This window comes from Echeneis naucrates, chromosome 17, assembly GCF_900963305.1.
Source record: "Echeneis naucrates chromosome 17, fEcheNa1.1, whole genome shotgun sequence".
NCBI lineage: Eukaryota > Metazoa > Chordata > Actinopteri > Carangiformes > Echeneidae > Echeneis > Echeneis naucrates.
The window spans coordinates 20,722,395-20,744,753 of record NC_042527.1 but is presented as its reverse complement, the minus strand read 5'-3'; the positions used below and the strand labels follow the sequence as shown (position 1 = coordinate 20,744,753).

Genomic DNA, 22,359 nt, shown 5'->3' with positions numbered 1-22,359 from the left:
ATATCAACCTCACACAAGCTGACACTTTTATTTTAATGGACCAGCCAACCTTTTCCTCAGTAATAAAGAAAAGAGCAACATGTCGATATATTAAATCACTATAATCCAAGACAGAAAGAAAAATGGCCTCTACAATTATTTTTAGAAACAATAACAAGTGATGACATGAAAAATGCTCCCACCATCATTGACCTTTTAATACTTTTCTCAGAGATACATGAAGGACTGACACTCATGAGCAGACACCGACATTTAAATTTAGAACACCTGATCATCAGTGTCAGCTTTATTTTGTTTATTTCAAAAGCCGCAGAAATGGGTTAGGTTTGGGAATAAACAACACCCAGAGCCACGAGAAGAAGCTGATGGAGAGCGAGCTCTGTCGCCTGAAAGCCCTGATGGACGAGGCTCAGGCCACCGCTGTCCCGTCTCCAGAGGCCCAAACTGAAGCTCTGAAGGCCGACCTGAAAAAGACCAAGAAGATCCTGAAGAGATTTTAAATGGACCTGGAGCATCAGACCTCTGAAAAATGGGACCTTCCACTCAAACTGGAGACGGTCCAGAAAGAACAGGAGACTCTTTAACAAGAAGTGAAGGCAAAGAAGGTCCAGATTGTGCAGGCTGACAAGGAGACCACTCATTTTCTGGAGGAGCAGCTCCCTGATCAGTACTCAAAAACAAAAGCTCTGGACAAAGATCTGAAGTTTGAAGTCGTACTTCGGAGGCAAAAACCGCTCTGGAGGAGTTCCAGCCTACCCAGAAAGTCCAGCTGGCAGAAGCCACAGCAGAGACCGGCAGAATCAGAGCCGCCCTGAAAAAGGCAGAAGACCAACTGGAGACGGAGCGCCTCCACCTCCTGCAACAGAAAACCTCCGCAGAAGAAGAGAACCACCTCCTCAAAACAACTGTGAGCAGTCATCGTCTCCAGTGGCAGCAGGAAAAAACCTCCCTGCTGGAGGAGATGGACGTTTCCAAAGCTTTCTTTTCAGCTCAACTTCAGCAGAAGAACCAGCTCATCGCCAACGACCTCAACCTCAGAACTCCACCATCAGCTTCTGTGCTCTACTCTGTCGCTCTGCCTTTAAAAAATACAAATAAAAAAATAAGTAAAAATGATTGGTTTGTTTTTGATGATAAGTTGGACAACAGCAACATTAAACACTTAGATAGATATGAACATCAACTGTGAGGGCCAATATGGTGAGTTTGTGTTTCAAAGATATGAATTCAGTTATTATCATCTTGCTCTGAAATCCAGGATCAAATTTATTGTTGTTTCATCAATAATAAGTGAAAAAACAAAAAAACTAACGATGCCAGAACTAAAAAGTTTTGAATATTAGAGCTTGTTTGGTTATCACTTAGATTTGCTCCTTTATCTTGAGGGTTAAACTTCATTTTCAATAACGTCAAGACATCAAATTTACAGAAAAAAATCTGAAACAATCAGAATATAAAAAAATCAGCCAAAACTATATTTAAAAATACTTTATATAACATTCCATCGTTTTGAACTAATCAATATTCAGAATCTGCAATCAGGTCCTGAGGTTTGATCAGAACCTGTATTGATCATTTAAATTGTGTGTCAAGGAGTTTAATTCAAATGTATTTATGCGTATTTGGAAGAGCTAAATTTCAGCAGGAATGAATCGGTCCTGGAATCATATCGACAAAAAGGTCAAGTGAAAATCTATAAACTAATCTGCACCTCTGAAGAACGTGGACATATTTACCTGTGTGGAGTATTTATACAACGCTGTTGAATGTCTGAATCACAGCCAGCCAGCGTCAATAAGATCCTCGGATGATTCCATCAGCAGAAATGAAAACACGTCACGCTTTTACTGTACGCAATAAAAAAAACACTCGACTAAGAAATCTGAAGATCCTGGGTGGTGTTTGTGGGGAGCATTCATTTTTTACACCTGTTGTTAATCTGCAGGGATGAATTCTGATGAACATTTTCCATATGTTTGTTTTACTGTCTCACTCTGACGACTTCAGCAATCCAAATATATATATATATATAATTTTATGAAATAATCAACCCCCCGCCACCTGATCACACATCTCTGTGGGATATTAACATAATGGACTGAAGTGAAGTTTTATATTTATAAATGGAAAGTAACAACGTAATCGGGGAAGACTAATTATGTTTTTGTATTTTATTTTATTTTATTTTTTCTTTCCACTGTATAAAGTGTGTTACTTAGTCGTCTGCAGTGCTGGAGCTTGAGATTTGTGATGTCACACTAAAGCTCTCCCCTGATTGGCTGACTCTGACCCATCTCCTTTAGTTTGACTTCCCGGCTCTGACTCTTGCGTCCTGTGTCCTGTAGGTGGCGCTGGTCTTCCCGAACAACGACCCCGCTGCCTTCATGACGGCGTTCTACGGCTGCCTGCTGGCTGAGGTCGTCCCCGTGCCAATAGAAGTACCGCTGACCAGGAAGGTAACTAAGCGGCTGATTGGACGATGCATCAAACATGGCTGCCTTGGTTTTAGCACGAAACGCAGCATGTGAGCTTCCATCTCTGGTGTCACAGTGCTGGGCCAGAAATTCCAAACAGTAACTTTCCTTACCATTTGCTTTTATTGGATTTCTTCTTCTTTTAATAATAAATAAACTGTGACACATTTATTTGTACAGTAATGTAATTTTCACCGAACTTTTCTTGTTTCATGAGCTTTGACATTCTCAAGGAGCCGATTGATCCTGTGATCTGTGTGTGTCTGTCCAGGACGCCGGCAGCCAGCAGATTGGGTTTCTGTTGGGGAGCTGTGGCGTGACGGTGGCTCTGACCAGCGATGCCTGCCATAAAGGCTTACCCAAGAGTCCCACCGGAGAGATCCCGCAGTTCAAAGGTCTCACAGAGACAAACACACACATTCATCCTGTCTGTTCACACGTTCAGCTGCATCAGAATATTTCACAGAATGTGCCAAGTTTAAAAAGAACAACAACTCTACAAATCTGGAGTTTACATTTACTGGATGTTCAGCGAATGGAGCCTGAGTCAGTGTTCGTTTGTGCCCCAAAACAATAAAAGAGCCAATTTCAGGGCTGTAATTCAGACTTTATTAATCTCCAGAAAAAAGTGATGAAGACACAATAAGATTTTAAAGTGTGAAGGCGAGGACATTTATTTAAAAAGCACATAAACAGTCACTGTTGTGTTAAAATAAAATATAAGCACACGTTCAGAGGTCAAAGTGTGGTCAGGCCTCTCTCGTTTCAAGATGAATGGAAAGACAGAGCGACGGACGACAGGACGATAGAGAGACATACAAAGAGACAGCAGCAGACAGAGAGAGAGAGAGAGAACGAGTCAGTGAGGCGATAATGCAAATCGATATAGAAACTACTGACAAGACGGAGAAGAGAGAGATAACGGATGGAAGGATAGAGAGACATTGGGAAAGAATAGAGAGAGAGGGGGAGAATCTCCTTGTGATTAATAACCACTGCTAGCTTTTCAGTAATGGAAGTATAAATAGCTCCGTGATGCCATCAGATTTACTGCTCCTCACTCAGCGTGGATTAGGCATCTGTTTGTGTGTGTGTAGCTCATTATGGTGGAGTGCTCCTCGTATTGATCAGCAGGTTTTAAACTCATCTCATTCACATGGCTGATTGTTTCTTCTGTCTCGCTGCCCAGCAGGAACATCAGCATTCAATCAGACGCAACAACACTCCCATTTTACATTCGCTCGTGTCCCGCCCGTACAAACACGTCCTGATATATGGATATGTGATGATGAACAATAACAACAGCGATGCAAATTATCGTGAGGAGGGTGAGGGTGGAGTTCGGGATGATTAAACGATTTTCTGATCTTGATAAAAGGCCCAAAGGAAGTTGACGGTGGTGCATTTGCATCACTTGTATAATCATTAATGTCCTCGTATGAGTGAACCAAATCGCTCTCTGCCACGAGGCTGCCGACTGTTCCATGTCCTAACTAGTTCAGTTTGACTCTGCCAGGATAATTCCTCCGATGACTGACTCACTGGGTGTTTTTATTTATCCAGGAGGAGATTCTTGGGCTGTTTTACTCCATAAAGGAGGTTCCCTAAACACCCACGTGTCCTTTTTGTTCAGTTTTTTGTATCACAAATATCTGTTTAGTGTGCGTACAGACTCAGGCCTGGTGCCAATCAGAAATCTTTTTGGTCTAAATGAAGAGGGAACATTATCTTCTCCTGCTGGAGTGGAGGTCTTTACTACGCGTTGGAGACGTTTGTCTTTGTGTGTCCAGGCTGGCCCAAGGTGCTGTGGTTTGTCACGGAGTCCAAACACCTGTCCAAACCGCCCAGAGACTGGTTCCCGCTTATCAAGGACGCCAATCAGGACACGGCCTACATTGAGGTAACACGCACTGACGCACACACTGAAGCGTGTCCGGCCAGGGCCACAGGAAACATTTCCCCTCGTTAAAGTCTCATGAATGGAAATCAGCAGCGTTACAAGTCTTCTGGATCAGGAATCTCTGCTCCTCTGCCGGCCGCACGTCAATGCCATCATCCCATCTGATTGATTTGAATTTACCTTAACGACCCTCCGAGCAGCCGGGGCTGTAATTGCACCGGCAGCAAGGTGAAACGTCTTCTTGATTGCGCCGCGGATTGAAAAGGCCGAGAGGAGAATGATGAAAGAGGGGGGATGATTGAAAAATGATCGACCTATAGTTTTTTACTGAGGCCGCGGCCCAGACAGTTCAGACAGATGGAATTACAGAGGAGCTCGTGTTTGGGGCTCAAAGAAGATTCTTTTGAAAGATAACATCTCAGCCTGCTTCATAACTTTAATACTGCATTTCATTTTCACAAACACTCAGCGACTCTACATCATTCTGCTTTAGAAACAGAGTCAAAAGGAGTCTTAAATCCACAAAGACATCCAGCCTTGAATATAAGTCAATGTTGTGATCACAGCCACACTACCTGTACGGTTTAACACGCAGAAGAAGCTAAATTCTTCAGTGGACTGTTGGTAACTTTCTTCATAAAAGGTAAAATTAATGTGCTGCCCACAGTAAGTCTGTCCGTGTGTCTCCGTCTGTCCAGTATAAAACCTGTAAGGACGGCAGCGTCCTCGGAGTGACGGTGATGAGGATAGCCATGCTAACACACTGCCAGGCCCTCACACAGTCCTGCTCCTACACAGAAGGTAACACACACACACACACACACTTCATTTTACCATAGAAGTGTATTTATGACTGAAGCACGTCTCTCGTCCTCCAGCTGAGACAATAGTGAATGTATTGGACTTCAAGAAGGACGCAGGACTGTGGCACGCAGTCCTGACTGTAAGGAAACAAACAATCTGAATCATTTCAAATCATGAATGAATTCAGAAGTGAGCTTTTTTTTAAGCACATTCTCCGTCTGTTGGACAGAGTGTGATGAATATGATGCACGTCATCAGTATTCCCTACGCCCTCATGAAGGTCAACCCCCTGTCCTGGATCCAGAAAGTCTGCCAGTACAAAGGTAAGCCTGTCAGGGAGACTTTCAGCCTCGATTTCTGTGTCACACATCGCAGAGGAAGGTCCTGTCACAGCACTGCTGGGGTTATTTTGTAATCGTTTTATGTTTTTGTGTGCAGCCAAAGTGGCGTGTGTGAAGTCGCGGGACATGCACTGGGCTCTGGTGGCCCATCGGGACCAGCGGGACGTCAACCTGAGCGCCCTACGCATGCTGGTCGTGGCCGATGGTTCAAATCCCTGTAAGAACACTCAAACACTCAAACCCTGTAAGAACACTCACATCAAGTTATTAAGGGCTTCAGGAATATCTACTAACCAGTACAACAAATAAAGAGGGGAAGTAATGAAAGGATAAACAGAGTAACCAGAGAAGAATGTTTTATCTGGTGTGTCCTCTCCTTCAACACTACCACATAAATCCAGTAGTTCTGATCCTGACGATGACCATTATTGTTCAATTATTAGTAAATACAAGATACGTTGTTGTTTTTATAGCTGGTATTATTGTTACACAGGCTCTGAAATCCCATACACACTTTTATTTTACCTTCTGTCATTTTGTCACATTTCCCTGCTGAGTGGCTCACACGTGTCATCTGTGTCTTTCCTCCTGGTTCTTTGTGCCGTTCTCATCTCTGTCTGATGAAATAATGAAGGCATGAAATGGCCAAAAAAATAATAACTTTATTGAGCTTTAGTATCTGACTTCATAAATACAGTGTAATTGATTCATATTGGTGAACTTCTTTGGAAGACCTGATGCAACATTACGCTCCATTTTTCCTTTAAATCCACAGAAGGTGGTGAAAACAGCCTGAGAGGCGAAGCTCAGGGGGAAAACCCAGAACGTCTTTCATGACTGTTAATATTATTGTATGTATGACAGAAACTGAGCCTGCTGAGCTGAGCTGAGCGCAGCAACATTTCCCTCTCTGGATTCTGGCAGCAGGGAAACTGAAACAGTGAAAACACCGCAGGATGTTGAAAAATGGAAACTACCCCCCTTTAAAATTAAACCAACGATGAGCTGCTCCCAGCTGGATGTTTGCTGAACTGCACACGATAACAACTCGCTCTCTCTCTCTGCTCCTCTCAGGGTCGATCTCTTCCTGCGATGCCTTCCTCAACGTCTTCCAGTCGAAAGGTTTGAGGCCGGAGGTCATTTGTCCCTGCGCCAGCTCCCCCGAAGCTCTGACTGTCGCTATAAGGAGGTAAACACTCACTCAGGGAGCTCTCAAAGGATTAATGCTTTTTCTGCACAGCTTAATGTCTGTAATTATTTTTCAAAAAACGTAATCATGTTGTCATGATCAGAAGGAATCCACTCCTCCAACTTTAAACCCATGAAAATATGAAAATATGAAAAAGATTTTTACATAATGCAGATTTATGTCCTCTGGAAATAAGAAGCTAACTTTATCTTCCTTCCACGACATGCTGGTTTTATTTTCAGGGATTCCAAGTTCAGACTTTACAGGGTTGTGGTTTAATTTAATACTCTTTCATCATCAACTGTTGTTCAACATGTAAACTCCATGAACCGGTGCAGCTGTCCGTCACATGGTGGCTTCATGATTTTAATTAAAACACTTGAAAAGCCCGAGGGTGTGTCTTTACCACACACACAGCCTGATTATCATGCAGGCGTCTAAACCTTCAACCTAATTAACACTCACACTGTCCACAAAGATACAGGCTTCCCACTTTTAAACTGCTGCTGTAAAATCTAAAAATATATGGCTTTATGAAATTGCCTCCCTTTTCTAATAATGCCCAAAAAAATTATTCCCCCTTTACTTTTTAAGAATATTCAGACTTTCCAAGTCTTTCATCTTTAAAAAATGCTTTTGCTTTCCATAAAAATTTAATTTTTTAATAATAATTCTGCAAAATATATAAAATTTTTATTTCACAAAATTGTGATAGTTTTTCAAAACTGTTGTCGTTTTAAAAATATTACTCATAAAAATGCTCTCACATGGTGTTACTTTCCACATTAGTTCTGTTCTTGTTTAACAACTTAAAAGCTGTATGATCTAAGTTTTACAATTCTGCGTGCCGTCTGGTCGTCTGCCTCCTGCAGGCCGTTGGAGGAGGGCGCCACCCCGCCAGGCCGCGGCGTCTTGTCCATGCAGGGCCTGAGTCACGGCGTGATCCGGGTCGACTCCGAGGAGAAGCTGTCGGTCCTCACGCTGCAGGATGTCGGCTCTGTGATGCCCGGAGGTGAGACCTGATCCAGACCTGATCCGGTTTAGATCCAGTTCAGGAGGAGACGCGTTCTCTGGTCCTCCGCAGATGAAAACTTTATATTCAGCAGAAGATAAATGAGACTCCTGTCGGATAAAATTCCTCAGAAAAGAAAATGTGTTCCTGCTTCCTCCTGGAGTGACTTTAAAATATTAAATCATTTACTTGCCCTCATTTTTCTTCTTTTATTTTATTTTTTGCTCTCTCCTGCTCGTATGAAGGTTTTTTTCAGGCCTTGTGATTTGTGCTGTTCTGTTGCTGGTTTGACTTTTTGCTTGTTTGCAGCTGTGATGTGCGTGGTGAAGCCCGAGGGAGTTCCTTCGCTGTGTAAAACCGACGAGATCGGAGAGTTGTGTGTTTGTTCCGTCGCCACGGGAACCGCCTATTATGGCCTGGCGGGCATGACCAAGAACACCTTTGAGGTGAGTGCTGGATTAGTTTCTGTAATGTATCACATTTCCTCGCTTCCTGTCTCTGAACCTGGACTCTGCCTCCTCAGGTCTTCCCCGTGTCCAACAGCGGAGCGCCCGTCAGCGAGTTTCCCTTCACCAGGACCGGCCTGCTGGGCTTCATCGGACCTGCAGGTCTCATCTTTGTGGCCGGGAAGATGGACGGCCTGATGGTGGTCGGAGGGCGTCGGCACAACGCTGATGACATCGTTGCCACGGCGCTCGCTGTGGAGCCAATGAAGTTCGTCTACAGGGGCAGGTAGGTGATGGATGCAGTTTGGATAACGATCGCAGTGACCTCGGCGGTCAGCAGCTCTGATAGAGAGGTGTGTGTTTTTCAGGATAGCTGTGTTCTCCATCACGGTGCTCCACGACGAGAGGATCGTTGTTGTGGCCGAACAGCGACCGGACTCCACCGAGGAGGACAGTTTCCAGTGGATGAGCCGAGTCCTGCAGGTGAGAAATACGAAGACCACGTCAGTGGATCTCACTGCTGAACTTCCTTCATCACCACAAACACCAACTGTCTGCTTCGTCTCAAACATTCCTCTCCATTTGGTCAAAAACGACATCGATCAGTTTAAAAAGTGAAACCTGAGTAAGAGTCCTTCAGAGTGAAACAGGAGCGGATGAATCGTTCAGTCAGTGAGAATGTGCTGTACATTCATGCTGTGGAGATAAAACCAAACTCCAGATCTCTCTGAGTCGGTGTGGAGACTGTGGTGAAACTATAAAAGTCGTCTGCATTTTTACAACTGCAATAAAACCAAATCACTTCTTCCGCTTACCGACAGATATTCCGCCCCTCTGTTTTTTCGTTTTGCTCGTCTGGTTACAGGCAGAAGAGGTAGTTCCCATTTCGACAGCTGAAAGACAGTAAATAATCCGAAAAACACTGACCTTTGCTCCTTGACCCCTTCCAGGCAATAGACGGTATCCACCAGGTGGGGGTTTACTGCCTGGCTCTGGTGCCCTCCAACACTCTGCCCAAGACTCCCCTGGGTGGCATCCATCTGTCCGAGACCAAGCAGCTCTTCCTGGAAGGGGCGCTCCACCCCTGCAACGTGCTCATGTGTCCGCACACCTGCGTCACCAACCTGCCCAAACCGCGGCAGAAACAACCAGGTGGAGTACCAACGTGACGTCTCGGCCTGTTTTTCACGGGGCTCGTTTCTCTTCCTCTCACATCTTCTCGCTCGTCTTCCTCAGAGATCGGTCCGGCGTCCGTGATGGTCGGCAATCTGGTGTCGGGGAAGAGGATCGCTCAGGCCAGCGGCAGAGATCTGGGTCAGATCGAAGACAATGACCAGGCAAGGAAGGTGTGTGTGAGAGGGGGGTCTGCTGGTTTTCACCATCATCATCATCTTCATCATTAAACACATCACACACATTTACATTCAATGAGGCGTTATTGATCAGTTGACCTGATTATTTGTTTGTTATGACGTTCATCACATCAGTTTCATCATTGATGCCGCTTCAGGACGTCATCTTCTTACAGGAAGTTCAAGCTGAAGCTCCAAAAAAACAGCTGAAATCGTTGATGTTCACCACCTTTGATTTCTTTTTTGTTGCTCATCCTCGAGGACAGATGCGGTCCTGTTGGCTCCTCTGTGTTGAAATAAAAGCTTAATAGACTTTGGCAGCTTTTGCTCAGCCGATGACACAGATGCTCCGTTTTCCTGCGACACCGGTTTGTGAATTAGCTTTAATTTCACCAACAGTGTCGTCTGTCAGCGAGTTAATTGGGGTTCAAAGAGAAATCCGTGATGCCTGGAAACGCTGGAGCCGCCGAATGTTAATCACCTTGAGGGGAAGGACAGGAGCTAATCTCACTCAGCCTCTCAGTTCCCGCCGCCGCCTCTCATCAGCTGCACATCCGCTAACCTCACCTTCATCTGTGTGTCTCCACCTCCTCCCTCTGAAAACCAAACCCTCTGTGTGAATGAGATCCTCCTGCTCCTCGGGCTGTTTGTCGAAACTTTGTGTGTGTATTCTCAGAGGGTGAAATGTGATTTACGCTGAGTCCTCCTCTGATGTTTGTTCAGGGTGTTTTCACTGGACTCTGGGGTCAGATCAGCCTCCTCCTCCTCCTCCAGCCTTTTTCCTCACTACTGTTCACAAAACAAAACAAAACAAATATATAAGTCATTTCTGGATTCAGTGCAGATTCTTGTTTGAATTTCTTTTGTTTTTTTGTTCTTGTTTTTTCCAACAGCCATGGAGGATTATCAGGTCCTACAGCTGATGAATTCGTGTTTCCCTGAAGATAAAGTCACTTCTAAAAAGTGAAATTGTTTATGAAACAGATCTGGCTGTGAAATGTACATTTTCCCAAAGATGATGGACTGATTTCTGTTTCTGGATGAAATGTTTTCTGTCTGTTCTCAGGGAGCTCACAGAGTTGCACACTCAGATGTGTCGTAATGTCTCATAATCCACACGGTTCAGTGGAAGCTGCTGTGAGTTGTGTGGGATTTGTGTACGTCTCAGTGACGGGGAGTTGTTGGTCTGCAGGTCGGGTTTGGCTGAAATGATCCTCATGGCTGATAGTGACGTCGGCGCGTTAGCATCAGAATCCAGCAGCAGGAAACTGATAAGATTCGACTATATGAGGCCAGATTTCTATCTGCTGCCTGGAATTTAACCAGAACACGCACACACAGACACACACACTGCAAACAGAAGCTCTTTGTGTTGGTGCTGTGTTTAGCATGCCGGTCCTCTCTCATTGAGATAACGGAGGTTTTTTTTTTTTTTTGGAGTTTATTTTATATCCAGCTTCAGTTGAGCTCTGGAGGTTTGACTGCAGGTCACGAGTCTCACATAAGAGGAACACACTTTGAAATGTCATTGTTTTGATGGTAACACCGTGTAACTCTGGCCTTTAGCGGTTGTGTGTTTGAATCCAGAAGGAACGACAAGCGTGAGAAATCGGAAGAGATCAACCATTCATGTAATTTTAAGAAATACAAACAAAATAAAACAAAACAAAATACAAACGAAGCAAAAACCTTCTTTTGCTTTCGTCTCATCTCTTCAGCTCCGCCTCCTCCTCCAAAAATGACTCCTTCTGATGTCATTTGCTGTTTGTCGTGATTTGTCTGGTCTGTTGTGTGTCACTGGCTCCATGCATCAGTGGACTGAACTGAGGGATCATCGCTGGTTCATACACGAGCAGCTGAAACATCTCCCGCTTTCACCAAACGGCGATTAAGCAGTTTATGTAAATATGCGAGTCAGGAAGCTGAGGGAAGTGGAGAGGAAGCAGACTTTCATTTGCTGTAATGAAAGTTTTATGAAAGAGCAGAGTCGAGCCGACAAGCAGCTGAGTGATGTTTTCATCGAGGGCGAGAAACCTCCTTGAAACTCCCCCCCCCCCAAAAAAAAAAGAGAGATTTGTGATGCATGAAACCGGTGAGCAGGTGAGAGGCAGTTTAAAGGGTGAAACAGGAAACTTTGAGCTGAGTGATGTTTTCACTGCAGATTAAATCCTCCTGGGCAACACAATCACACAACGCACACGACAGCTCGTGTAAAACGCAGTGGCGGTCAGTCAGATACAATGTGGACACTTTATTCTTCACATTCTGAATGTGAGCTACTTTAAGCTGCGTTTCATTCATATTTTTATACTACACAAGCTACTTTTCAGCTTCATTAACGTTTTTAGTCTTCTGCCGACAGCCAACACAAATGTGAAATATTCAACAAGCAGGAGAAGAAGGTGACCTCAGGGGCTGAGCAGGAGGAGGCCAAATCAGAGCTCAAAGAGAGCCAACATCACACAAGCAGTGCAAATATTGTATATGAGGCTATTTTGATGATGCTGTAATGGGGTTATCTGTTTTTCTTCCAAAAAAGAGCAGTAATGAGTCATTACCAAGCAAAAGGAAAGGCTGACATATTAATTCATTCAGTCGTTTTTTTCATCACGATTATTGTTCCCATTAATTACAGTTACTTTGATGGAGCTGCAGATTATTTTCTAAAACTCATCGGTTGCTTTGTCTATTTTGTTCCACCAAAATCTCAAAACCCAGCGATGTTCTATTTAAAGTGATGGACAAAAAGCATCAAATCTGAACTAATTCTTCACAGCAGGTGATACATTATGAAGGAAACAGCTGCTGAATAATTGGTACCAGTAAACGGATTAATTTGTTTTACCCCTGAAAATATATGTGGCAGACTGTTAAAGTTCATTTCAATTCAGATTTACAAGGACGGACTTTTTTTTTTTTTTTTTTAAAGAGTTTTTACATTTTTTGGGGGGAACCTGAAATCACAAAAACAAAGTGTTGTGGTTGAAAGCCGAGCAGCAAGGCTGACGTCCAAACACTCGCTGCAGTCAAACCCCAAAGCTCGTAGCAGTGTGTGAGATTTGCAGTACAAATCAGACACAACCTGGCAGAGGCCCGGCCTGACTCTGAAAGTCTCATCTGTCACAGAAGGCATGAACACACACACACAGACACACAAATAAAACGGACTTTCTCTGGCAGAACAAAACATAAGAGGCATGAATTACACTCCCTGCAATGCACCGCAGCAGCAGATTGTGAAAAATTTATGAGGCCAGAAACAAACTCTCCCTCTCCTGATTTGCTCTCCCCTCCCATCTCAAATTTCCCCTTCTCTTCCGTCGTCTCTGCTGGTGTTGTAAAGTGTGAAACCTCGTTACCTACCCGTCTCTGCTGCCTCTTCAAGGGCCTCCCTTCAGCACGGAGCCACCAAAACTTCGTTTCGTGGACATGCTTCATCAATGCTAGCACGCTAACAACACTCCTGCCACGACGTGTGCTTAAATTAGCATTTTAGCATGCTAACGTTGCATAAACTGGAATTTAATTTGTGTGACGTTACAGAAGATGTCAGGAAGTCCCCAGAGTCCTTAGGACAGCAGAGCATGCGTCCAACCTGTACAGGTGTCAGGATCAGAGCAGCACTTTAGCATTATCACGTTTCAAACATTTTTTGGTAGTCAGCAACAAAAAGAGCCATCTTTTTTTTGTGCGTGTCTGCATTTGTCCTCGTAGTGTAACACCACAGGGTGTCAACGTTATATGAGACCAAAGCAGTCATAGTCTTGCAGCTTTTCTTATTTCAGTGTGTGTGTCCTCCCTGGAGGCTCGTTTGTAATGACCTTTGTGTGTCAGGGAGGGCAGAGCTACACTGTGGATGTACTGGACGGAGAAGCTAGGGACTGTCAGATCTGTGGAGGGATGGAAGTCCAGGTAGGTGAAGGTGTCACTCCAACCTGACCAATAATCCGACCAGCTCCGGAAACTCAGCGGTTTGTAAAAAAAACAGCCTTGTTCAAACAGCTTGCTGTTTTATTTTATTTTGGTTTGTTAGTCATTTGGGCCCATTTTGTATGTGTGAGTACTTTACACTTCCCAAACGGGTCGTCTGACTCCTGCTGTTTGGATTTGATTCTGAAAACTTGGTCTCATCCTGAAACTGAGAAAAAGTCAAGCTGCAGCTCTCACTCTGCTGAGCCTGGAATAACCCTGAATTATCTTAACATGCATAAAAAGATGTTACTGCTCCCTGAACCAGAGGCACTTAATCCACATGCAAAGCATGCTGGGAGTACGCTACAAACCGCAGAGGTTATTTAAGGTTCACTGGAGTCTTCTCGCTGCTCTGTTGCTATATCGTGTGTGTTTGTCGTCCAGTCTGACTGTGTTGTTGTTGTTTGTGTCTTCCAGTTCCTCTTCCTGTCTGAGGTGCTACAGTGGAGAGCCCAGACCACTCCAGACCACGTCCTGTACACACTGCTCAACTCCAGAGTACGACCGCACAACGGACACACACCTTTCATTTTAATATATATGTGTTCAAATTTGCCTGAAGTTGGAGAATAAATCAGAGCTGCTGTAACAGATGAGGTTCATCTGCCTTTTTTAATTTGTTTTTCAGCGTGTGAAATGAGAAATGCAGCGAGTGCACGAGCTCATTTGCATAATGCCGATGTGATCCAGCTCTGCTCTGTAAATGTGACGTGACATCAGCTGATTGAACATGTCAGTCATTTCTGTCTCTGTCTGTGTGTGCCACCTCGTCCAGGGTACGATAGCCAGCTCTCTGACTTGTGTCCAGCTGCACAAGAGAGCAGAGAAGATTGCCGCCATGTTGGCTGAACGGGGCCACCTGCAGGACGGAGACCACGTGGCGCTGGTCTACCCTCCAGGTAAAATCCAGAGCGGATGGAAGAGAGAGAAGTGTGCAGCGAGGAGATTCATCCAGAGTCCAGCTCTCAATATTCAACCTGCTCGTCTCCTCTCAATCCTCCCTCCTGTCCCTTTTCCCCCTCACCGTTCCTCCACCTCATCTCCCTTCAGGCATCGACCTCATCGTGGCGTTTTACGGCTGCCTTTACGCCGGCTGCGTGCCGATCACGGTGCGACCGCCTCACCTGCAGAACATCGCCACCACGCTGCCCACAGTCAAGATGATCGTGGAGGTAAATTCTGTTCTCCCTCCAGATCCTGAACACGACACACAGACACGTTCTACTTCACTCTTCCTTTAAATGTTCTGTATATTTATGATCTCAAAATGTCGGAGACTCCTGACAAACACGACGGCTGGCTGTTTTTTTTAACAAATCAGCCCCAGAGCTGTAACATCGCCGGCGTGCTCAGCTTCTAACAGAAGTAAGACAGAGTGCAGGCGTTATTGGAGTCGACAGCAGTCTGGAAGAATGAGTCTCGCCGCTCTAAATCTCCCCGGGAGCTTTAGGTGACGCTCACTTTTCCACGCCAAACGGACTGACGTTGTGTGTCCCGTGTGCAGGTGAGCCGCTCGGCATGCGTCATGACCACGCAGCTCATCTCCAAGCTGCTGCGGTCGAAGGAGGCGTCGGCCGCCGTGGACGTCCGGACCTGGCCGCCCGTCCTAGACACAGGTACGCAAACACCAACACACTCTCAAAGCTGCAGCTACACACCAGCTGGACAAATGCTTTCCCATGGTGCTTTGCAATATTGTGATGATGATGATTTTCTCTTCAGATGATTTGCCAAAGAAGAAACCTCCTCTGTTGTATAAACCGTCCAACCCTGACACTCTGGCCTACCTGGACTTCAGCGTCTCCACCACAGGCATGCTCGCTGGAGTCAAGGTGAGCGCACACACACACACACACACACACACACTTGGGGGCGTGGCTGAGAGCGTTGACTGCTTCATTGTGACACCACAAAGTTCAGGAAGTCAGCTGGTTTTGAGGTTCAGGTCCAGGTTTAGATGGACCATTAAAGTCGACCTTATTGGTATTTCAAGACTCATTTTTGTCGAGCTGATGCTCCTTCGTTACAAAAACCAACTTTCACACCACCAGCGTCTGTTTAATGAGCTCAGTCAGCACTACAGCGTGCAGCGCTGACGCCAAAACACAAAGAGGACGAAAGAAGACGGTCGGCCATTCAGGTGTCTTCACGGCGGCTGCTTTTGTTATGCTGACAGAAATGCTGTGTTTCTATTTCAAACTGTTAAAAGTGCCGCTTTCTTTACACATAACTTCACACATGAGTGTGTGTGTGTGTGTGTGTGTGTGTGTGTGTTGCAGATGTCTCACACAGCCACCAGTGCCTTCTGCCGCTCCATCAAGCTGCAGTGTGAGCTTTACCCGTCCAGGGAGGTGGCCATCTGCCTGGACCCGTACTGTGGCCTGGGCTTCGTCCTCTGGTGCCTCTGCAGGTCCGTCTTCTAATTTTCTGTTCTGTGTTGAACTTCCCCCGTCGGATTTTCTTTATAATAACAAATGAATGTTATTCTGAACAATAATAATAATATAAAGGATCAAGTCTTCGGTGGTTACAAACATTTGAATTGAAATAAAGTCGCAGGGTAGTCACAGCTTGTGTTTGTCTCCGCAGTGTGTACTCAGGTCACCAGTCCATCCTGATCCCTCCATCCGAGCTGGAGGTGAACCCGGCTCTGTGGCTGTCCGCCGTCAGTCAGTACAAAGTCCGCGACACCTTCTGCTCCTACAGCGTCATGGAGCTTTGCACCAAAGGCCTGGGCCTGCAGACCGACTCGCTCAAGGTGAGGTGGCGCTCTGAGTGGCGGTGGCCGTGTCGTAACCGCAGTTATCTCACCGCTTCTCCGCCGTCCTCCTTCAGTCTCGAGGCCTGGACTTGTCTCGGGTGAGGACCTGTGTGGTCGTGGCGGAGGAGCGTCCCAGGATAGCCCTGACTCAGTCCTTCTCCAAGCTCTTCAAGGACCTGGGACTCCACCCTCGAGCCGTCAGCACCTCCTTCGGCTGCAGGGTCAACCTGGCCATCTGCCTGCAGGTCAGATTCACTGACGTTTCTTATTTCTGTCATGATCTCTGAGGTGAATTACATGTAGAAGTTGTCCAGCTTTGCTAACTGTGACGTGTTAGGGGGCGGGGCTAGTGTGTGATTGACAGGTCCAGGGTGCGTTCAGGGACGGTGGACTGATCTCGGCCGTCACAGAGAACTTTTAATTGGTTTGGCCTCCATCTTTTTTTGTCTCGCTCTCATCCAGACAAACCAGTTTGGCGTCGCAGCGTCATCCCTCCATTTCAAGCCGATCATTGCTTTTTACATTTCAGCTCTGATTTTCAGCTTCGACTCGATCAAATCAGGTCGCTTTATAAGGAACTAAAAAATAATTCATTTGCTCCAGAGAATCACTCTTCAAGCTTCTCTCTGAGTTTGTAATGTTCATTAGCCTCACAAACACAGACACACACACCCTTTGTTTTTGATTGTGTTGTGGGGTAACTCACATTAACTGTGATTGTGCGTTCGGTGTCGAAGTGAGGTTTTTTTTTTTCTGCAGCAGGAGAAATTTAGAGTTTGTGTCACTTTATGAAGAAATGTTTTAATACTGTGACACATTTTCAGCGTCTGTCCGTCTGACTCAGAAATAACAGCGTGTTTTCACTGCAGCCTGAATCGACCAATCGGTGCACAGCTTAACGACCGAACTAACATTTGGCTGAAAAATCTTTTTTTTTTTGGCTTCTTTTGTTTGTTTTCTTATTTTTCCATCTTGATGTTTTTCCCCGTCCCTCCTCCTTCCTGGTTTTATACATAACCCCGCCTACATGTCTCATACTTGGTTTTGTCTCCGCCCTCCTTCCTTCCTCCTCTTCCTCCTTTATCCTCCTCCTCCGTCCTTCTTTGCTGCTGTAGCCTCACAGGCTGGGAAAGCTTGCTGACCAGGTAGGGAACCACCATCAACCCCGCCCCCACCCCCACGCCACCGCCACCACACTGCCTGTCAGCACATCACTCATCACTTGGCTTCCCTCTGAAGTTTTATTCTAATTTTACTGAAAGCAGTCCGACGTCTACGGCAGCCCGCAGGGCTCAACTCCCTGTGCCACGCAAACACAAAACACAGTTTGACCACGTAGAAAACAAAACATGCGTGTTTGGCTTCGTTGTGAGTGCTTGCATCATCATTTGTGGTGTCAAGCTGCTGAAAATGAACGTTTTGTGTGAGGCTGCAGCGTGTTGAGCCCTCAGGGCCGCCGTAGATGAGACAAACTCAAAGGACTCATCAGCCGGCTGAGTTCAAAGACAGAAATTTAGCAGTTCTGCTGCTTTCGAGGTCACTCAGAGTTTTAGAAAACCTGCAGATAAAATGATGACGACAGTTGAAATATTTGCTTCTTTTGACAAAATCCTCCAGAATGCACAGAATTCACAGAGCAGAACGAGTCACAGACACACTTATCTGCTCTGGGTGTGTGGTTTTCCCAGCATGCCGCTGTGCACCCAGCAGGTGGCGGGCTCTGTTTTTAATCCTCTGAGAGAGCAGAGGCGGGCGGTAGAGGAAGAGAGAGGTCGGAATCCGGGGGGGGGGGGGGGGGGCCTTCATCTCCTCCTTTTTGCTCTTTCTTCTTTTTCCTTCAAAGTTTTCAGTCAGAATCAGAAAATCGATTTTCACAGATCAGCCGAAACATTGTGACCGTTCACAGACTGAAGAAGTTCCTGCAGGTTCTGACAGAAAGCTGCAGACAGTCGGTTTGGGTCCAGACTTCAGGGTCAGACGGTCATCATGTCGTGGCTGATCTGTGTGTGTGTTGTGTTGATATTGTTGATATAATTCCACTCATAAATCACCCCCCCCCCCCCCCCCCACACACACACACACACCATGCGGTGATGGCTGTTTTGGAGCCCCGAAGCTTTTCCCTCTCACATGGTGGGGAAGCTTTTCTCAGTCGGCACTAATCCTGCACCGGCCTGGTAGGAGTAGACGTAGCTGTAGTCGTGCTGTTGTGTAGCGGTTGCAGCTGGGTGAAAGCACGTTATTGTGCGACCCTGCAGTGTTAACTGGGCTGTGGATGTTTCTCAGGGCACCTCAGGACCCGACCCCACCACTGTGTACGTCGATATGAGAGCGCTGCGACACGACAGGTGAGTTTCTTACTAAATCTAATCTGGATCCAGCTGTGAATCTTCCCTTTATGATTTAGTACAAACAGAAACAATCACATGAAGTTGGGAAACATCATCAGAGAATTCTTTCATTTAGTCAATCATAGAAGCAGAAGGCAGCCTGGGCCTGATGATGTGAACAGTTCAGACGTCAGTTATTTTGTTTGACTTCAAACGGGACGCTGAAAGTTTCCATTCGAGGCCTAAAACACACTTTGACCTCGGGCCTGTCCATAAAAAGGTTCAGATCGTCAGCGTCAGTTTTCAGGTTCAACATCTTCTGGATAACAAGCTGCTGAAGTGTGCGGATCCAGCTGTGTGTCTAAATGTAAATGTAATCATCGAAGGAGCTGAAACACGGCGGCAGAAGTCGAAGCGCTTGAAGCGGCGAGGACGTTCAGTCCTGCTGTGTGTAAAAATAACGACATGATTACAAATAATCAGTGAAACAGACTGAGTTTCTGTTGTTTCCTCCAGCTGTCAATAACTTGACAGAAGAATCATATTTGAAAACTACAAACAGAAACGTTGTTTATTCAGAGAAGAAGAAGGAGAAAAAAAAATACAATGAAAACTTTCAAATATTTCTTTGAAATAAATATTTGAATTTGGATGAATAAAAAATTGTCCTTTAATATTTGTGATATTTCATGCTTGTATTTGTTTCTTCTTCAATGTTTTTGTGTTGTTTCCAGGGTCAGGCTGGTGGAACGGGGGTCGCCTCACAGTCTGCCGCTGATGGAGTCTGGGAAGGTGAGTGTGTGAAACATTTTGTGTTGTGTTGTGTTGTGCTTTTTTTCTTTTGTCTGCTTCACTCTCCTCTTTTCTCCAACAGATTCTGCCGGGAGTTCGAATCATCATCGCCAACCCGGAGACGAAGGGACCAATGGGAGAGTCGCATCTGGGAGAGGTGAGCGAATGTTTCGAGAAGACACGACTGGTTGGAGATCACAGAGCTCGGGATCAGTTGTGTTGTCGTTTCTTTGTGTTTGTGTTTGTAGATCTGGGTGCAGAGCGGCCACAACGCCAGCGGTTACTTCACAGTCTACGGCGACGAGGCGCTGCAGTCGGACCACTTCAACTCCAGACTGAGCTTCGGGGACACGCAGACCGTTTGGGCTCGGACCGGATACCTGGGCTTCCTCCGCCGGACCGAGCTCACCGACGCCAGCGGAGGTAACCATGACAACAGTAACATTTTAACACCCTTGTTTAAAAAACTGTTGCTCCATCATCATCCTAAAGCACAATAACACAACTGTTGTTCCTGAATCTGAACGGAAACGTTCACATCTTTGTCAGAGTTTGTGTATTTGTGTGTTTGTGCAGAGCGTCACGACGCCCTGTACGTGGTCGGCGCTCTGGAGGAGGCCATGGAGCTCAGAGGGATGAGGTACCATCCCATCGACATCGAGACCTCCGTCATCAGGACGCACAAGAGCATCACAGAGTGGTGAGGAACACGTCACGACACAACTTTCCATCTATGAGGACAAATTTTATTGAGAACTGATTTCAGGTGCTCATTAAGGAACACCTGTCGACCAATCAGGTCGCCTGATTCCTGCTGCAGCGACTCAGACTGTTAGTTGTGACTCATTGACTCATTCAGACGCTCTAACCGTTGGACGTGTCGTCCTCAGCGCCGTCTTCACCTGGACCAACCTGCTGGTGGTGGTGGTGGAGCTGGACGGCTCGGAGCAGGAGGCCCTGGACTTGGTCCCGCTGGTCACCAACGTGGTGCTGGAGGAGCACTACCTGATCGTGGGCGTGGTGGTGGTGGTCGACATCGGCGTCATCCCCATCAACTCCCGCGGCGAGAAGCAGCGCATGCACCTGCGCGACGGCTTCCTGGCCGACCAGCTGGACCCCATCTACGTGGCCTACAACATGTAGCGCCGCCGCCGAGGACGCTTCTGGCATCACAGGAGGAAGTGGCTGACTTTTTTCTTCCCCCAGGCTGAGTATCTGGTTCCAGTTTGAACGAGTTCAGATTTGTGCTCAGCCTGACAGGAAGTGGAACCGCCCCCCTCCAGACCCCCGGCTCCATTCGTGCTGTTTACCGACGAGGCGAAAGAGGACAATCGTTACCGTAGCAACGTAAAACTTCATTTGGCTCATTTTAGTTTTTTTGTTTGTTTGTTTTTAACATGTCTAAAAAAAGTTTAGCCTATTTTTTTGAAGAGAATATTTACAAAAAAAAAAAAAAAAAAAACACCAAACCAACTGTGGCATAAATGATATTTTCTGTTTTTACAATATCAATCATTACAAAGTGTGAGATATGTTTTGATACGAGGGCGGGGCCTGAGGGCTGGGGGCGGGGCCCGAGGGCAGGGGGCGGGGCAGATCGCAGCTGTTCCAATTTATCATGAGGTACTAACCATTTGTTTCATGTTAGCTTTGTTTTTTTTTTTTCTTGTTGCGTTTTGTTTAAATTCAGCGTTGTTTCCTGAACCCTCCGTCCATCTCAGAGGAAACCAGTGTGCTAATTTTCATAAACTAACAGCGACAGCCTTTAACTGTTTTTCCGTACAAACGCACTTCAGCAGAAGTGGAACAAATACACAAATTCATACCATGTAAGTATGTACAAAAAGAAACTGATTTAATTTATTTTGTTTCTCTTTTAGAAGTATATGACGAGACGTTCAAGAATGTTTTGCTCTTGAATATTTGCTAATATAAAAAAAAGCATTGTACTATGATAATGAGTGAAAAAGATTCACATCGAGCATATTAAGGAAAATAGAAGTATATGATTAAAGATTATAGGAAAAGGTGCGTTCAGGATTCATCCCAGACTGAAGCGGTTTGATAAGAGATGCCTTTTTTTTCTGAATCTGCACGTTGACCTGAAAAGTTCGAGTTGAGTCTGAACTGACGAGTTTATTCAACCAAAACAACCGTTTTTCTCCCAAAAACACAAGCTAAATAAATTTACTGACTTCCCACAGTTTGTGTACTCAATAATAACAAACCTTAATTTCCGTTTTCCCTTTCCTGATGTGACAGCTAATTTAAATGAATCCATGTGAAAATAATAGATTAACGTTTCAAACCTTAATAATTCTGCAGGATAATTCAGACACAGAAGTCCAGAAATGAGGAAATGAACCTCCTCAGAAATGTAATTTGGAGCTCGTTTGACTCATTCAGGGTTCATAAAAGCTCCTTCAAACCTTTGAAGATAAAAGACATTAAATGACATTTGCTGACCTCTAGTGGTGACCACGGCAACCTACAACACCACCACCACCACTCGAGCTGCTTTGGTTGAAACTGGAGTCGTGAATAAAAAAGCATCCCGGCTAGTTTGTAAAACTCGTCAGTTCCGTCAGACCGACGGCAGAACTGGATCCCCGTCGACACCTCGGTGCCCCCCGACACGGAGAGTCAGAGGGCCCTCCTATTTTTACATGGACAGACCAATCAGGGCTCATTACAGTGATGTCACAACAGGAGTTAAGACTGAAACAGGAAGCAGAGGGCGGAGACTGACGCATTACAGGTGAGGTTGAAGGTCGCTCGTGACCTTTGACCTCTAAAATCAGAATTCAACGTCGATGCTTCTTCTTTGGCTCAGAAAGTTCTCGTTCCAACACCAGGATTTGTTTCTTTTTGTGGGGGGGAAAGAAAAAGCACTTTCTTCACCGTTTGTTTCTCTTTTAGCAGCAAACTGTTTTGTCCCCTTCTATGTTTTTTTTAAGGTTTCAAAAATGTCTTATTTCAGTTGACA

The 22,359-nt window shown here is 45.6% G+C and overlaps 1 protein-coding gene across 3 annotated transcripts in view; it reads left to right on the top strand.

Moving 5' to 3' along the window:
* Positions 1 to 20,835, top strand: part of LOC115058015 (disco-interacting protein 2 homolog C) — a 104,531-nt gene extending 83,696 nt beyond the window's left edge. The window contains exons 10-38 of one of the 3 annotated variants that reach the window (XM_029525297.1): positions 2,346 to 2,456; positions 2,746 to 2,869; positions 4,265 to 4,374; positions 5,073 to 5,175; positions 5,253 to 5,317; positions 5,408 to 5,501; positions 5,617 to 5,736; positions 6,594 to 6,708; positions 7,581 to 7,720; positions 8,030 to 8,166; positions 8,244 to 8,452; positions 8,535 to 8,649; positions 9,117 to 9,318; positions 9,403 to 9,503; positions 13,908 to 13,988; positions 14,266 to 14,389; positions 14,541 to 14,662; positions 14,995 to 15,106; positions 15,213 to 15,322; positions 15,770 to 15,900; positions 16,080 to 16,248; positions 16,326 to 16,496; positions 17,367 to 17,396; positions 18,538 to 18,599; positions 19,316 to 19,373; positions 19,456 to 19,530; positions 19,622 to 19,796; positions 19,950 to 20,073; positions 20,264 to 20,835. In XM_029525297.1, the coding sequence (XP_029381157.1) occupies positions 2,346 to 2,456; positions 2,746 to 2,869; positions 4,265 to 4,374; positions 5,073 to 5,175; positions 5,253 to 5,317; positions 5,408 to 5,501; positions 5,617 to 5,736; positions 6,594 to 6,708; positions 7,581 to 7,720; positions 8,030 to 8,166; positions 8,244 to 8,452; positions 8,535 to 8,649; positions 9,117 to 9,318; positions 9,403 to 9,503; positions 13,908 to 13,988; positions 14,266 to 14,389; positions 14,541 to 14,662; positions 14,995 to 15,106; positions 15,213 to 15,322; positions 15,770 to 15,900; positions 16,080 to 16,248; positions 16,326 to 16,496; positions 17,367 to 17,396; positions 18,538 to 18,599; positions 19,316 to 19,373; positions 19,456 to 19,530; positions 19,622 to 19,796; positions 19,950 to 20,073; positions 20,264 to 20,516 (3,543 nt within the window). In that variant the 3' untranslated portion in view covers positions 20,517 to 20,835. Of the gene's footprint in view, positions 1 to 2,345; positions 2,457 to 2,745; positions 2,870 to 4,264; positions 4,375 to 5,072; positions 5,176 to 5,252; positions 5,318 to 5,407; positions 5,502 to 5,616; positions 5,737 to 6,593; positions 6,709 to 7,580; positions 7,721 to 8,029; positions 8,167 to 8,243; positions 8,453 to 8,534; positions 8,650 to 9,116; positions 9,319 to 9,402; positions 9,513 to 13,907; positions 13,989 to 14,265; positions 14,390 to 14,540; positions 14,663 to 14,994; positions 15,107 to 15,212; positions 15,323 to 15,769; positions 15,901 to 16,079; positions 16,249 to 16,325; positions 16,497 to 17,366; positions 17,397 to 18,537; positions 18,600 to 19,315; positions 19,374 to 19,455; positions 19,531 to 19,621; positions 19,797 to 19,949; positions 20,074 to 20,263 lie in introns of all 3 variants that reach the window. The other 2 variants (XM_029525296.1, XM_029525298.1) reach the window with 2 other exon arrangements.
* Positions 20,836 to 22,359: the final 1,524 nt, after the last annotated feature.